The 16286-nt window shown below is 47.0% G+C and overlaps 1 protein-coding gene across 2 annotated transcripts in view; it reads left to right on the forward strand.

Annotated features, from left to right (window-relative positions):
* Positions 1 to 16286, forward strand: part of NRP2 (neuropilin 2) — a 242194-nt gene that overhangs the window by 195513 nt on the left and 30395 nt on the right. Inside the window, exon 16 of one of the 2 annotated variants that reach the window (XM_081016402.1) lies at positions 1300 to 4471. The exons of the other annotated variant lie outside the window; for it this stretch is intronic. Coding sequence (XP_080872528.1) covers positions 1300 to 1580 — 281 coding nt within the window. The 3' untranslated portion in view covers positions 1581 to 4471. Of the gene's footprint in view, positions 1 to 1299; positions 4472 to 16286 lie in introns of those variants that run through there. 2 annotated transcript variants of the gene reach the window in all.

Raw genomic sequence — 16286 nt, forward strand, 5'->3', positions numbered from 1 at the left:
TCCCAGTCACCAGTCTAGCTGCCGCATTCTGGATTAATTGCATAGAGATGGCTACCAAACTGGATGGCTTTGAAAGAGGATTAGACAAATTCATGAAGAATAAGAATATCAGCGGCTGCTAGCCATGATGGCTGTGTGTTCTGCCTCCACTGTCGCAAGGGGAGAGGGTGCTGTTAAGTCCTGCTTACCTGCTTTTCATAGGCATCTGGTTGGCCACTCAAGAGGACAGGATGCTGGACCAGGTGAGCCTTTCACCTGATCCACTGGGGAGCTTTTATATTCACTGCTTTATACCTGAACGGGGAAGACATGGGAACAAGTAAATGTGATTGGCCTCTTCGCATCTCTCCTGGTCCTCAACACACAACTTCGATGGGGTCAAAAAACCGTAAACAATGGAAATGCAGAGATTCCAGGAGAGTTGTAAAGCCTGAATTTGTAGCTTGCTGTAGTTGTTAAATATGAAGTTGTCATTAGTAACACACACACACACAGGCTGCAAACCTATTTACAGTCACCTGGGAGTGAATCTTATTGAATTCAACAGGTAGGAAGGAAAAGAATTGCAGTGTGAGACTGTTGCCATAAGCATTACTTACTGGGGAGTAAACTTCACCGAACACAGGGCGTCTTACTCCTGCCCGGAGGTCTCGGTTTAGCTGTGATTTGGAAAGCCATGCCCGAATTATATGCGGTGGGGAGGATGGCCTTAAAAATTCTGGGTCTCTGAAGCGTGATGACCTCCGGAAGGTCTTGCCTGCAGATTCCTTTTCTGCTTTTCTCGCCGCCCCCCCCCCCAGGAACGAAGCGTGTTTTTCATCTCTAGAATCTCTTCTGTGATCCTGTCACAACCTCCTTCGTACTTGGCAATTAAACTCTTGTCACTTGTTTTTAAAAAAACGTGACGTGTTTTGTCATTGCTTGACAAACAAGTGCCACGCCGAAACAAGACGGAGATGATTGTGGGTGGCTGTGGCAGGGAGCGCAAGGCGGGGGCAGGGGGGGCAGGGGGGCGGCGCGGAAGCCGTTCCTTCCAAATATAATGGCTATGAACAACATTTACATCCTCTCCCCCCCTCCTCCACCTCCTCCCAAGCCTAATTAATGAAATGCTTTAAATTGCCTGCTTGTCAAAAACCCAAATTACGTTCCCACCCAGGGGAAAGCTCGGTCATGCAGACCTTTATTTAAGTTGCTGAAAACTCCGAAACGCATGTATATATGTGTGTGTGTGTGTGTGTGTGCTATGATAAGCCTGCATGCATGCCACCTAGCAACGTTCTTCTGTCTCTCCCCCAGGGGGCACCCTCCTGCCAGGGAACGAGCCCACAGTGGACACGGTGTCAGTGCAGCCCATCCCAGCCTACTGGTATTACGTTATGGCCGCCGGAGGTGCTGTTCTGGTTGTGGTCTCCGTCGTGCTGGCCCTTGTGCTCCACTACCACCGCTTCCGCTATGCGGCCAAGAAGAGCGATCACTCCATCACCTACAAAAGCTCCCACTATGCCAACGGGGCCCCTCTGGCGGTGGAACCCACCTTAACGATAAAACTAGAGCAAGACCGCAGTTCGCATTGCTGAGAGCGGAGCCAGGAAACACACAAAAACAAAACAAAACAAAAACTTTTTAAAAAGAGACTTTCAGAGACGTTGCCTCAATTTTGCACTTTTCCTCCTCGCCCAGCATATCTGTGAACTCTATAGACATCTCCCCTTGGTTCTCTTGACACAAAAAAAAAAAAACTCTTAAAAAACGGTAATGTGCATCGTGGATCGCGAGAGGAGACTTGCCTCCCCCCCCCCCAGTCTCTTTGAAAGTGAATGCTCCTTTTATTTCGTTTCTCAAGGACTTGTGGGTTTTTTTTGTCCCCGGTAGACAACTTGCAAGAAGACTCGGTAGCGCGTCAGGAGGAGTATGCCAGAGTAAATTTCTGTGTGCTTGTATTATCTCTTACCTATCTATGTATGTAAGTGTGCATGTGTGTGGGGAATTGACTGGATGGCTATTTCGAAAAGGTCTTTTGGGACTTGCTTGTGCCGCTGCGACCTTCACAAGGGAGTGCTTTTTTCCCCCTGCCTCGTGGAAGGCCCGGAACACCTTTTTTTGAGGACGGATACACTGATTTGTTTACTAGGAGAAGTGAACGATGCTTTTTGTTGCCTTATCTAGCTCTGGCTGGGTTTACATTTGATATCCTTAATGAAAACGTCAGCAGGTTCATACTGATTGGGGGGGGGGGGGAGGAAAGGCTGCGCCCCTGGAAAATTTTAAATGGCAAGCCTAAAGATAGGGCAAAAACAAAACGCCACAGTGTATGATGGGGGAGAACTGAGAAAGGCTTGGAGACAGTCAACTTCAAGGTCTTATAGGGTTCCTTCACCCCCCCAAGAAATCACAAAAACATAGCCATCGTTTTGGTAGTGGAATTAATCCCTCAACAAAACAAATATTTTTCAAGTTGCCTTATTAAAAAAAGAGAGAAGCTTCTAATGAATGTTCACTTTATCTGTTAAACCCAGCCTTAGAGAGATGCATAGATGCCAATAGATGTAAGGTTTTGAAAAATGCTATAGCTCCATGAATCTGAGGTTTAGTTTATTTTATAGGTAAACCTCACTCTTGGTGATGCTTTCTTTTCTTTTTTGGGGGGAGAGCAAGGAAATGCCGCCACTGTGTTTTTACTGGTAATTTTGAAAAAAGACACAAAGAACGCTTTGCCCTCTTGTTTTCTCTCTCCATGTCGACATAAATGGCTGCCTGACACAATTTACTTTCGTGGCCATGTTGCTTCTTAAGATGTTGGTAGTGACATCTGTCAACCAAAGCCCCAAGAATAGGGCCTGCTAGAACCCAACTATCTCTGCATCTTTAACGAAGATGGTATAATGGAGCCTCTATCTATTGATTTTGCTCTGAAGTAATGCAATGGAAATGCCTTATATAGATTTATCAAGTGATAACACATAAAGGTGGTTGGAACGGTTAAATCGGACATATTTTCTGGCAAAAGACATCTCCACTGAACACTTTGTTTGCTTAAAAAAAATATCCAGCCATGACAACTTGCTATATCCTTCTTAAAGTTCCTGTCTGCCATTTCTCCCTCATGTGAAAACTGAGAATTCAGAAGAGAGTAGCAGCGTTGTAATACTGGGGGGTGAAAGTCATGAGTGCTTTCCATTATGGAAGCCCTACTAAAATCACTGGGGGCATATCCAGGTTTCCTCTTGTCCTGCTGCTCCGCGCTGGGGAAAACTGCTCTTTGGCGCTCATTCAGAGCAAACAGCAGTCAGGTTTTCCACATATTTCTTCCGATTTAGAGAGTGGTTTTCCCTGGGAAAGGAGCCGGGCAAGGGGGAAACCACTCAGCCCCATGTCTTGGGGGCGATGCACACCTCTTCTTGCCCCATTCTTTCTAGGCACGGGACAGTGGAAGTGTGGACCAGCCCCAAGACCTGTCCCTGATATAACCATGCGGGACAAACTCCCAGTGGGTTGAACCCTATGTATGTACAGGGTTGGCATGGGTCATGAAAGAGAGTGGATATTCTTTGCCAGTTCCCCAAAATGAACACTTTTATCTAGGGGTGTCTATGTCATATCCTGCCGCCCTGTGTTATTCAGGTAGCATGCTCTAAGTGCATGTAGCAAATTTACTCTGTCCAGATGCTTGCTTAGCTGGTTTTAAATGCCACACAGTGCTGTTTATTAGGGAAATTGTTCTTTAAAGTGCAGAGTGTATATGGGGGTGGGATTGGGGAAAGGAGCGTGTGTGCTTATAAACTGCATCTAGAAAGAAGGGATTTGTGAGAGCAAAGCGATCACCTGTCCCAGATCACAGAATATTTTTTTTGGGTAGGGAGGGGAGAGACACCTTGCCTCTGAGCAAGGTGACAACTTCACCTTATGCCAGGAGATAAGCAGAAGCCACTTTTTGAGATGTGATTTGTTCGTTCTTGTGGGTCCCAAGAGAACACCTTCCAGTGTGGAAGTAAATAATGTTAGTAAGTACCTTAATTTCTGTACCCCTGGTACGTGTGATAGGAAATCTCCAAAGTGAATTTGGCACCCTGGGCTCCTTTGGAAGGAAAGGTGGGATAAAAACATAATAAATTAAATAAAACGAGAAAAATGTAAACTTTTCCCTCCCACTGATTTTCCTGATCTCCCCACCCCCAACAGCAGTCAAGTGTAAATACCTCCAGTTGTATTCCAGATTTCACAGTAGTTCAAATATGCTCAGCCTGGGTGTGTTTTAACCCAATTGAGAGATCCCATTTTTAGATATTCGCCAAAGACTGCCCTGACACCCTCCCGTGATTTTTACTGCCACTTTTCACTCCCGCCCCTTAACAGCTGTGACATTGTCAACATCACCCAGTTGCCTGTGTGTGAAAATATCTTGTGGAATTTTGAAATTCTTGACAATGTACTGTGTGGAATGTAATAAAATGATGATATTTTTTATAGATATATCTGGTTTTTGTCCCCCTTCTCCTATCGGATTGTAAGAACAGTGTGTCTGAACGAAAATGTATTTCCAAATATGTGTGTGCATGTGTATTGTCTAGGGGGCCTTTAGATCTATTCTTTCAGGGTTGGAGCCTTGTTTCACCCAGAAGAGAGGTGGGTAATCAAAGGGGGGGGCAGCTGGACAAATGGTAGGTGTAAGATTGGAGACTGGGGGGAAATTGAATCTGCAGCACCACAAACATGGCTGAAGTTATTGTGGACTGAACAAGAAATGCAAGGCAAGAGGCGAGGCAAGATGACTAAAGACCGCTGGAATGTGAGGCTATGGATTTCCAACACCCAGGTGGGGAAATATGGAAGCTTATGAAGCCCTCGCCTCTCCAGGAGAACTTGACATTAAAACACTTTGATCACCTCCACTTTGAAATTGGAGGCTTAAATCTTAATACGTTAAAGCCACTGATTTGAAGTGAAGGAAGGGTTGGAGGAGTTGGATTACCGTATTTTTCACTCTATAACACGCACCCGACCATAACACGCACATAGTTTTTAGAGGAGGAAAACAAGAAAAAAAATATTCTAAACGAAACAGTGGATGTATGATTTTTGTGGTTCATGCTGTGGCCACAGACATGTGATCTGACGGTGAGTTTGGGGTAGCCCAATGAAAAAATCCTGAGGATCCATGTGGATCCATGCTTTGTAACCACGTTTTTGCACCACTGCGGCCCCAGGCAACAGTGGGTGTGTGATTTTTTTGGTGCAAGCTGTAGCCATGGACATGCTATGTGATCTGATGGTGAATTTGTGGTGACCCACCCAGTGCAAAAATCCTGAGGATCCATGTGGATCCGTGCTTTGTAACCATGTTTTAAGTGGGGAGGGAAGGAAAAGCACTCAAGGGACAAGGAGCACGCGTGGGGTGGGTGGAGAAGGATGCTGCTAATAATGCAAAAGAGGGGTATAAGAGGAGAAGGCTCCTCTCCTCTCCTGCTTTGCTCCTTTAAAGCAAGCAGGCTCTCTGTCCCTCTCTCCTCCCCACTCAGCGGCTCTTCTCCCGCTTTGCTGTTTCAAAGCGAGCCACGGAGGGAAGAAAGGGGAACCATGGATCCTCTGCTCACGACTGCAGCAGATCCCCCCCCGCCATCCGTAGGCATTCGCTCCATAACACGCACAGACATTTCCCCTTACTTTCTAGGAGGAAAAAAGTGAGTGTTATGGAGCAAAAAAATACGGTATATCACCACAGCACTTTCCCCGCCCCCTGAAGATTATGCTGCTGGTATCCCAGGAATAAAGCAAATAGCCCCCGATTTCATCTCACTAGAGTAGACCACAACCACCACATAACCCCTAGTCATACTTTGAAAGACCGGACACTTTGGTCATCCTGGCGAATCCCGAGGGGACGTTGAAAATTTTGAAACCTGCTCTTGGTTATGAATGCAGAGAATGACTCAAGTCGATGGTGGGATAGCTGTTTCACACAAATTGATCTTGAGTGTGCAGCTGCTTACACGCCATCAGATAATACTGGAAACCAGGGGTAATTGCAATTACCGGGATTCTTTTGGGGGGATGTAAATATGCTTTAGGAGGGACACGGGTGGCGCTGTGGTCTAAACCACTGAGCCTCTTGGGCTTGCCGATCAGAAGGTCGTTGGTTCGAATCCCCGCGACGGGGTGAGCTCCCGTTGCTCAGTCCCTGCTCCTGCCAACCTAGCAGTGCCCAGCATGACTAAGCCGCTTCTGGCAAGCCAGAGCAGTACACGAAAATGCCATTTACCTTCCCGCCGGAGCGGTACCTATTTATCTACTTGCACTTTGACGTGCTTTAGAACTGCTAGGTGGGCAGGAGCAAGGACCGAGCAACGGGAGCTCACCCCGTCGCAGGGATTCGAACCGCCGACCTTCTGATCAGCAAGCCCTAGGCTCTGTGGTTTAACCCACAGCGCCACCCGCGTTACTGTATAGGAAGATCTAAAGTTGCTGGTGTGTGTTTGGGGAGGAAACAGCCCCCTGGCGTTGTCTGTGCCTGCCCACTTCCCTTAGTTTTCCTCAGGAATCTTAGAGTATAGTTAGATGGTCCAACAGAAAAGTGCTGCTGTTGCTTCTCGCTTCTCTCCCCTGTTTAATTCAGTTGAGGGAAACCTTTGGCCCTCCAGATGTTGCCAAACTGCAACTCCCATCATCCCTGCCCATTGCCCAAGCTTGTCGGGACTGATGGGAGTTGTAGTTCACACCATCGGCTGGCAGGGGCAAAGGTTGCCCACACCTGCCCTAACTGAACACCGTGCAAGCGATGGCTTCATGTTTTGCCTTGGCTTGCTGTTGGCTGCACATCGCTTGCAGTCCAGTCCAGCAGTCCATAACAAGAAATTATGAAGAAGGAAGCAGAGGTGTGCAGAAGGGACACTCCTTCCTGTTTCCTAGGCACTTGTGCCCTCCATTGGCCCTGCGTCAGAGGGAGAAGAGGTTCCTTTCCAAGGTAAGTGGAAGGCTTTTCCATGCATAGCAAAGCCTGGTGTGCCGGAAGTCCCCACCCCTTGGCAGAGACTATCTGAGTTTGCATGTGCCTGCCTCGTTAAATCATGTGTCTGAATGTGTGTGTGTGTGGGCACCCAAGGAGGTGTGTGTTCGCCACATCCATCACCAGCATGTGGCTTTTGGATAGCTGCCCCCAGGCCCCTAAAGGTCAACCACCTATTTTAGAGCTGTGTTGGTCCACTGGATGACCTGACCAGTTGCTGAATTAGCTGATGAGCTTTCCAATGCTGTCTAGGCTGCAATTCCTTCATCAGATGGGCTCCCTCAGTAGCACTGAAATCTGGTCACCACTAATCCCAGTTTGAGACTCCTGGTGCCTTACAGAACCCTGTCTCTTGGGCTGGTTCGTATGTCACTTATGGCTCTTATCAATTCACACAAATAGTCTACTCACTGTGAGCAATCTATCCGAGAAGGAAGGAGCACGCATAATACTGAAAATCAACTTGTGTGGGTATGGCGTTTTTTGTTACAGCACACATCCTGCTCACAGAAGGTGATCTGGGGTATGACACTCATCCCCAGGTAAATTATACTACTCATGTCCATAGTCCAGGGGTCAGCAACCTTTTTCAGCCGTGGGCCGGTCCACCGTCCCCCAGACCATGTGGTGGGCCGGGCAATATTTTGAAAAAAAATATGAATGAATTCCTATGCCCCACAAATAACCCAGAGATGCGTTTAAAATAAAAGGACACAGTCTACTCATGTAAAAACATGCTGATTCCTGGACCGTCCGCGGGCCGGATTCAGAAGGAGATTGGGCTGCATCCGGCCCACGGGCCTTAGTTTGCCTACCCCTGCCATAGTCCATAGTTACAGATCAGCCAAAACTTGAAGATCTGACAGTGTTCCTTTTTTATGTGCTCTGAGATCTGGTGAGCCAAATGATGGCAGAAAATAGGTCTGACTTTTAGATGTAGAGAGGGTCAACGTTTACTCCAATATCAGCTCCTGGCAGAGCTAGGCGAAAGCTGGAAACAGCTGTAAGAAAGACACACACACACACACACACCACGACAAATTTTGGGAAAGAGAATTGGTGCTGATATTTTGTAGGACCCTTAATTTGAAGAAACTTGCATTGACAAATGGCTAGATCCTTGGTTTTAAAAAAAACAACAACTAAAAACACGGCTTAATTTAAGATTGCTAAAGCTTATTACCCAGATCCTGATTTCCAGTGTTGCAAAAGAACTTCTCTAGCCATATGCAGAATGTTTTCTCCTCACTAGTGAGTAACTATATCTAGCATCCATACATCTGGGATGGGGTTGGGTTCCAGGTTGGAGACTAAACCCTGATCATAATTCTTCTCTGTGTTGCTCTGCTGACTAATCTCAGACAAGGATCAAACCCCATTTACGCATAAGATTCAAGCCTCAGTGATAGCTTACCACTCCCGGGTTTTTTTCCTTTCTGTCAGTGCTTGTTAGGAACATAATCATCTTGATCAGCTGAGCCAACTCATATGATTCATTTGGGATTCTGCTAAAGTGTTCAGTTACTGATTGTGATTATGCCAGATTTCTCAGGAGAGCGTACCCAGGAGACGAGACACATCATTTCAAAACGTCCCAGAGGGTTCAAGATAGCTCAGCTACAGCAAAACAAGGCAAGAAGCTGCCATTCAAAAAGCACATTTGCAAAAAAACCTTTGCTAATTAGGATGTGTATCTGGCCAGCTTGCCCACCGTCAGATGCCTTTTTGGGGTGGGGTGGGGGGTGGAATAGCTTAGCCTCGGCTGTTTCAGATCTGCATAACCCTAAATGAATTATGCGGAAAAAATGGAGCAGCACCCCTATTTTGAGAAACTATTCCTTGCACTGTGCTGACCCTGACAACAATGGGGACCCGAATGACTCCTCATTCTTAACCTGCAGCGCACCTCAATGTGCCTTAATGGGATAGAGCTCAAATGATGGCTTCGTAGTACTGTTGGCGCTGAGATTTTATGTGAAGTACATGGCGCTGTGGGTTAAACCACAGAGCCTAGAACTTGCTGATCAGAAGGTCGGTGGTTCGAATCCCCGCGACAGGGTGAGCTGCCATTGCTCGGTCCCTGCTCCTGCCAACCTAGCAGTTCGAAAGCACGTCAAAGTGCAAGTAGATAAATAGGTACCACTCCGGCGGGAAGGTAAACGGCGTTTCCATGCGCTGCTCTGGTTCGCCAAAAGCGGCTTAGTCATGCTGGCCACATGACCCGGAAGCTGTACACCGGCTCCCTCGGCCAATAAAGCGAGATGAGCGCCGCAACCCCAGAGTCGGTCACAACTGGACCTAATGGTCAGGGGTCCCTTTACCCTTTACCTTACATCCGGTAAGTCAGGGTTTTTATGTGTCCTTCTCGGCCAAAACAGCTGAGGAATTTCAAGGGAAACCAAAAATATCAATGAGTAATGGAAAACCGTCAGATGAATTTGCACAAATACATATTGAATTTGTGAAGGATCCTTTTCTTAGGGTAAAGGACTGGAATAGATCACATCCATGGGATGCTGTCTAGCACTGGGGTGGGGGGGAAGTGGTCCTCGAGATGTTGCTGGACTACAACTCCCATTATCCCCAGCCAACAGAGCCAGTGGTCAAGGATGGTGGGAGTTGTAGTCTAGCACCATCTCTGGATGGTCAAAGGTTCCTCACTCCTGGTGTAGCCATTTGATTCTGTGCTCCTCGGGGTGTGTGGTCTCCCTTTATGCAAATCTGCGCTATTTGTCTAGGGCTGTGGATTGATTATTGGGTTACTTTTTATTTAGAAGAGAATAATAATAATAATAACAATATTTATATTTATATACTGCCCTCCCCAGCCGAAGCCGGGCTCAGAGCGGCGAACAACAGTAAAATAATACAACATTCTAAAACCATTCATTATAAAATCATTTCAGAGTCAAATTAATGGCAACCATTGGGCTGGAGTTCTATGAGGATTACAGAAGGAGGGGGTCAGACTGTGCCTCAGCCAAAGGCCTGGTGGAACAGCTCTGTCTTGCAGGCCCTGCGGAAAGATGTCAAGTCCCTCAGGGCCCTAGTCTCTTGTGACAGAGCATTCCACCAAATTGGGGCCACGGCCGAAAAAGCCCTGGCTGTAGTTGAGGCCAGCCTAACCTCCCTGTGGCCCGAGACCTCCAAGATGTTTTTGTTTGAAGACCGTAGGGTCTTCCGTGGGGCATACCAGGAGAGGCGGTCCCATAGGTACGAGGGTCCTAGGCCATATAGGGCTTTAAAGGTTAAAACCAGCACCTTAAACCTGATCCTGTACTCCACCGGGAGCCAGTGTAGCTGGTATAAGAATTGATTCCACATAAATTTACCTATTTCAAAGCAGATGACTGTTTTTACAAAGGCAACAAACTTCTCAGATTAAGAGGGGTGATTCTAAATAAAAGGGGTATGAGGGGTATCTGATATGTTGACTCAGCACCCTCTCTACTCATATACCACCAAGAAACACGGGTTAACACAGCTGGTGGGAATCAGCAGAATCTGCACAAGTGATTAACAAATCTGTACTTCGTTTTTTACAGACACCATATGCCATACTTCCCAGTTTAGCAAGGAAACTGCTGTTGAGTTGCATCTTACCCCTGGCCAGTGGATAATTGTTGAAAAAGTCATCTTAAATAAATTGCCTGAATGAACTGAAAGTACCTAGATCATTCCTATCAACCCTTCGGCATTTAAAAGCCTTTTGCAAGTCTTAAACATCCACATCCCCTCCTACCCACCCACTCCATGTTCAATGAAATGAATCAGTTCATTAGAGCAATTAGCTTTTCATCTTTCATATTGTCTTAATCTGGATAAAGCGCTAATGGGGAACAAAAATGGTCATGTTCTCAGTGGGTATCAATTTTCATAATCCCGCTGCCTTCAGGCGTGTTAGATGGATTCACCAAAAGAACTTGATTGATTACTCTGGAGACGGAGGCAGCCCTGAGGAACAAATATGAGCAGTTAGAGGAATTCTGACGGGCAAGTGTTAGAAGTCAGAATGGCAAGGGGGTTGTTAGGGTCAGACTTCAAGCAGCTATAATTTTTCAACGGCAACATTCTTGGCTGCAAAATGCTTTCCACGTAGGAGAGGATAAAAAGACGAAGAGCTTCCGCTTGGACGAGAGGTGGTGGGACTGAATTATCAGCATTTAACTTATAATGAGCGGTTTGCAAAGAGCAAGTGGTGTCCGCAGCCTTTTTTAAAATAAAAATGTGCTAGAATCAAAATCAAATTTTAACACATGGCAGATTTAAAATAAAACAAGGCCGTATGTTTTTCACGATGCACGGGGTTCGCTTCATTAACGCTTCAGGTATCCGTAATCCTTTTAACATTTACAGTCTACAAAGGAAAGGAAGAGGATGGAGTACTCTGTTTAATACAGTGAGCTGACAGAACTTGTGGAGGCATCTAGCTTGGAGCACCTCAAGCAATCTTAGATGCTGCAAGCAGAGCTCCCAACCTGTGAGTTGGCCTCCTCCGGCCATTTTCAGACTGGAAGGGACATGCTTTCCTAAAGTACAGGGGCCAAATGTGCCAGATTGAGCCCTGGCGTTTGGGCCCTGCTCCTTCCCAAGTCTTCCATCCAATTTTCCCTTCTCCTGACTTGAGGCCAAATGGGTGTTCTTGCTCCAGCAGATGGGAGAGGAGGGCAGGGGCAAAAGGACCCAGGGGGAAGTGGGGTAGGGAAGGTAATCGAAAAGGCAGTGTACATTGCTGGGGGTGCGATACACAGGGAGTCTCGGCCAATCGGCAGTTCCCTGTGATGCCAAATAATATCTTCTGGGTGTGCCCTGAAGAGATTTTCAGGGGCCAGAGAGAGAGAGACCAGGGGTCCACATTTTTCCTGTGGGCCTGAGGTTCCCCTTCCCTGCGTCCCAGAAAGCAGCTTTGTCCACATTCTAACTTCTTTATGAGTTGGTGGCATCCTGTGTCCAAAGCTGATGCGGATTATATGTACAGCCATACCTCGGAAGTCGAATAGAATCAATTCCGGAAGTCTGTTTGTATTCCGAAATGTTTGACTTCCAAAGCGTGGCTTCTGATTGGCTGCAGGGAGCTCCCTCAGCCAATCAGAAGCCGTCAAAGCCCTGTTGGACGTTCAGCTTCCAAAAGAACGCTCACTTACTTCTGGGTTTCAATTGTTCAGGAGCCAAAACGTACAAGTTCCGGGGCGTTTGAGAACCAAGGTATGACTGTATAGAGACCGAGAGACCGACAATCTCATGTGGAAGTTCTCAGTATGTAACACAACCCATGGGTTGTCAGGCTGACACGAAAATATTTTGTTTTTGTATGAAGCTCTGTCCAAAACATTTCAACTTGGCTGGGTTCCTTTAAACATTTAAATTTGGCAAGAGGTTTTCTTTTTCTTTTTTTAGCCCTTATATAAACTCAAAAGAGTTTGCAAAAAGAAAGCTGGTTGTCATTGATCTGGCTGTACTGAATGCTAAGCCTGCGCAACAGGAGAATTACACAATATCTCTGTGTGTGGTTGCAATTCATTCCAGGCATTCAGAGAAAAGGGAGAAATGTTTGGCCTAGTTCACATAGAAAGGTGAACCTACCTTACTGTATGAAACAATAGGCAAACAGAAACATAAGTCATCCTTCCATATGATGCATCTGTTAGTGAAAATAACATTAAAACGCATCACATTAGGGGAAACGGCTTGACAAAAATATATATGCATGCATTAGGCAAAATTGCTTGCAGAAGTGAGCTTATTCGGAGAAATTCGCACTATAAAGTTGATGAAGTTTCATGAAGACCTTTGTGAGGGGGTGGGAATTACGACCTGCTGTGGAAATGTCAAATACCGAACTTAAGAGTGGAAAAACGAGAAACCGATATCGAGAAACTGAAATTGACCCATCGCTCTCAGAGAAAACTGTGAGGAATAATGGATAGAATGTCAGACATGGACCTTGGAGAACCAGGCTTAAATTTCAACCCTGCCATTGAGTCCACGGAATGGTGCTGAGATCGAGACAGGGCTGGGCGTGGGCAGCCGTCTACAGAGAGCCATGAGCCATTGGGCAAGCGACTAATCTGAGAGCCAGTGTGGTGTAGTGGTTAAGAGCGGTGGACTTGTAATCTGGTGAACCGGGTTCGCTTCCCCGCTCCTCCACATGCAGCTGCTGGGTGACCTTGGGCCAGTCACACTTCTCTGAAGTCTCTCAGCCTCACCTCACAGAGTGTTTGTTGTGGGGGAGGAAGGGAAAGGAGAATGTTAGCTGCTTTGAGACTCCTTAAGGGGAGTGAAAGGCAGGATATCAAGTCCAAACTCTTTTCTTCTAATCTAGACTGGAGCAAGAGGCAGGCCTGAGGCAAAACCAATGATGCAGGAAAATGCCAGAGACCAGGAAGACTGTGTTGCTTGAAGAAAGGCTCACTGGAGCAGAAATCCCTCTTATGGGACCCAAGGGGTTGAGCCTCTGCAGGTGGAGTCAGTCCAGGTCCTGATGACTGCAACCTGCAGTTCAGTGGCCCACCACATGGGGCAGCTGACCATAGATCCCAGCAGCACCTGACAGATAACTGCCCTCTCCCCAGCGTAACAGGCAGAGTGAGCTCTACCATTTGACAAAAGCGAGGCAGCTTTCTGCAAGAATATTGCTATAAATAGCAGCACGTGTACAAGTTATTTAATTTTCTATTTTCCTGGAATTGGAGTGAGGAAAACGAGGGCCTGTTGCATGTTCTGCCTCAGGCATCAAATGTGTTGAGCTCTGTCTACGCACAAGTTTGTCTTGAAGGTAACCCCAAATGGACGCACGAGCTCCTTGGAATGAAAGGAGGGAGGTGCAAACTGGAGAAGCAGATTTCCAGTTGTCTCCCCTAGCCATAGGGCTACTTTTGAGTAAATGGTAGCCTCTGTACTTACATGGGGGATTTTGTAAACTACACTGGTACCTCGGGTTAAGAACTTAATTCGTTCTGGAGGTCCGTTCTTAACCTGAAACTGTTCTTAACCTAAGGGTACCACTTTACCTAATGGGGCCTCCTGCCGCCGCCGGAGCACGATTTCTGTTCTCATCCTGAAGCAAAGTTCTTAACCCGAGGTACTATTTGTGGGTTAGCGGAGTCTGTAACCTGAAGCGCCTGTAACCTGAAGTGTCTGTAACCCTAGGTACCACTGTAATTTCCTTCCATCCAAAGTGAGGAACATCTCACAGCGATCCAAAGATGGCACGGGCAGAAGTCATTTCTCTTTGTCTCCCCAATGTAAAAATAATTATCTCAGGGTAAGACCTGTATGCACCTCCCTCTAAACTCTGATGCGCACCTACAAAATACAGACATCATCTGTAACAAGCATGTTTGGGAAGATAATTGTGGTGTATCAGCTTTCCCCTTCCTCCTCTGCCCTTAAATGCAGAATAATTTCCTGCAATCTTTTTTTTCTTCCTGAAGCTTCTCTTGGGAGATGAAGAGAGTCCCTTGCATTGCTGGCGCAAGGCTGGTGCCAAACGCTCCCTTCGCCCATTTCCCTGCTAATGCAAAATAGTCTTGGCTTAAGGCTCCGCTGTAAATCACCGTTCTTTCGGCCATTAATCTCGAGAACACCCTGCTATATTTTATTAAGGTAATTGTACGGCTTTAAAAGGCTCTCGTAGCAGGCTTCCCAGAACTCTGAGGCAGCTTCAAAGCTTCTTTGCATTTTTGTGTCCAAATGCTAGAAGAAGATGCAGTGCTGTGCATGTTTCTGTCAGCCCCTGGAGTCACTGATATCTGCTCAAGGGCACTGCAGTCAGCCTCCTTTACGGCTGCTTCTGCATTCTGCGGCAGATTATGGCCACATATATATATAAGGTTTTTCTCCTATGGGCAGGGCATGTTGCAAGGCATCACATGAGTGTGACTAAACCCAGGCTGTTCAGCAGCCAGAGCTTGAACAGAGGGCCTGGGATATTTGTTTTTTGACTCATTCTCTCAGACTGTGCTGGAATAATCAAATAAGCATGCAGAATAGACTGAACCACATTGTTGTTGTTTAGTCGTTTAGTCGTGTCCGACTCTTCGTGACCCCATGGACCAGAGCACGCCAGGCACTCCTGTCTTCCACTGCCTCCCACAGTTTGGTCAAACTCATGCTGGTAGCTTCGAGAACACTGTCCAACCATCTCATCCTCTGTAGTCCCCTTCTCCTTGTGCCCTCCATCTTTCCCAACATCAGGGTCTTTTCCAGGGAGTCTTCTCTTCTCATGAGGTGGCCAAAGTATTGGAGTCTCAGCTTCAGGATCTGTCCTTCCAGTGAGCACTCAGGGCTGATTTCCTTAAGAATGGAGAGGTTGGATCTTCTTGCACTCCATGGGACTCTCAAGAGTCTCCTCCAGCACCAGAATTCAAAAGCATCAATTCTTCGGCGATCAGCCTTCTTTATGGTCCAGCTCTCACTTCCATACATTACTACTGGGAAAACCATACCTTTAACTATGTTGGCAAGGTGATGTCTCTGCTTTTTAAGATGCTGTCTAGGTTTGGCATTGCTTTTCTCCCAAGAAGCAGGCGTCTTTTAATTTCGTGGCTGCTGTCACCATCTGCAGTGATCATGGAGCCCAAGAAAGTAAACTCTCTCACTGCCTCCATTTCTTCCCCTTCTGTTTGCCAGGAGGTGATGGGACCAGTGGCCATGATCTTCCTTTTTTTGATGTTGAGTGGAACCACATTAAGGCAGCCCATAACAGCAGAAGGAGTGCGTCCGGTACTCAGCTATAAGTCATCATCCCTGAGCTTTGCCATTGCAGCAACTCACACAATTGAGCAAGGGGGTCCTGCCCCATGGCACTGGGCCAGGGGCGGGCTTTGGTTGTTGGGGTTTTTTTTGCAATATGGCACCCTGTGCGAGGCCAAAATTTGACACCCCCAAACAGATCGTCACAATTATGCATATTCTCCATTTGGCACCCCCTTAGCTCGCCACCCCGTGCAAGGAACCACCCACACTGTCCTAAATCTGGCACTGCACTGGACCACAAGTGGTTCACTAATGTCTGGACTCCATTCCAGTCCCACTGGTGGATTTTCGTTGCTACTCCACTGTGCAGTGCAGCGCTATGATTATACCTGAAGGAGCGTTTCCACCCCCATCGTCCAGCCCAGACACTGAGGTCCAGCGCCAAGGGCCTTCTGGCAGTTCCCTCACTGCAAGAAGTGAAGCTACAGGGAACCAGGCAAAGGGCCTTCTTGGTAGTGGCGCCTGCCCTCCCATCAGATGTTTAAGGAGAGAACTGTACAACCTTTAGAAGACATCTGAAGCCAGC

Source organism: Podarcis pityusensis (genome assembly GCF_964106645.2).
Source record: "Podarcis pityusensis genome assembly, chromosome: 1".
Classification (NCBI taxonomy): Eukaryota; Metazoa; Chordata; class Lepidosauria; order Squamata; family Lacertidae; genus Podarcis; species Podarcis pityusensis.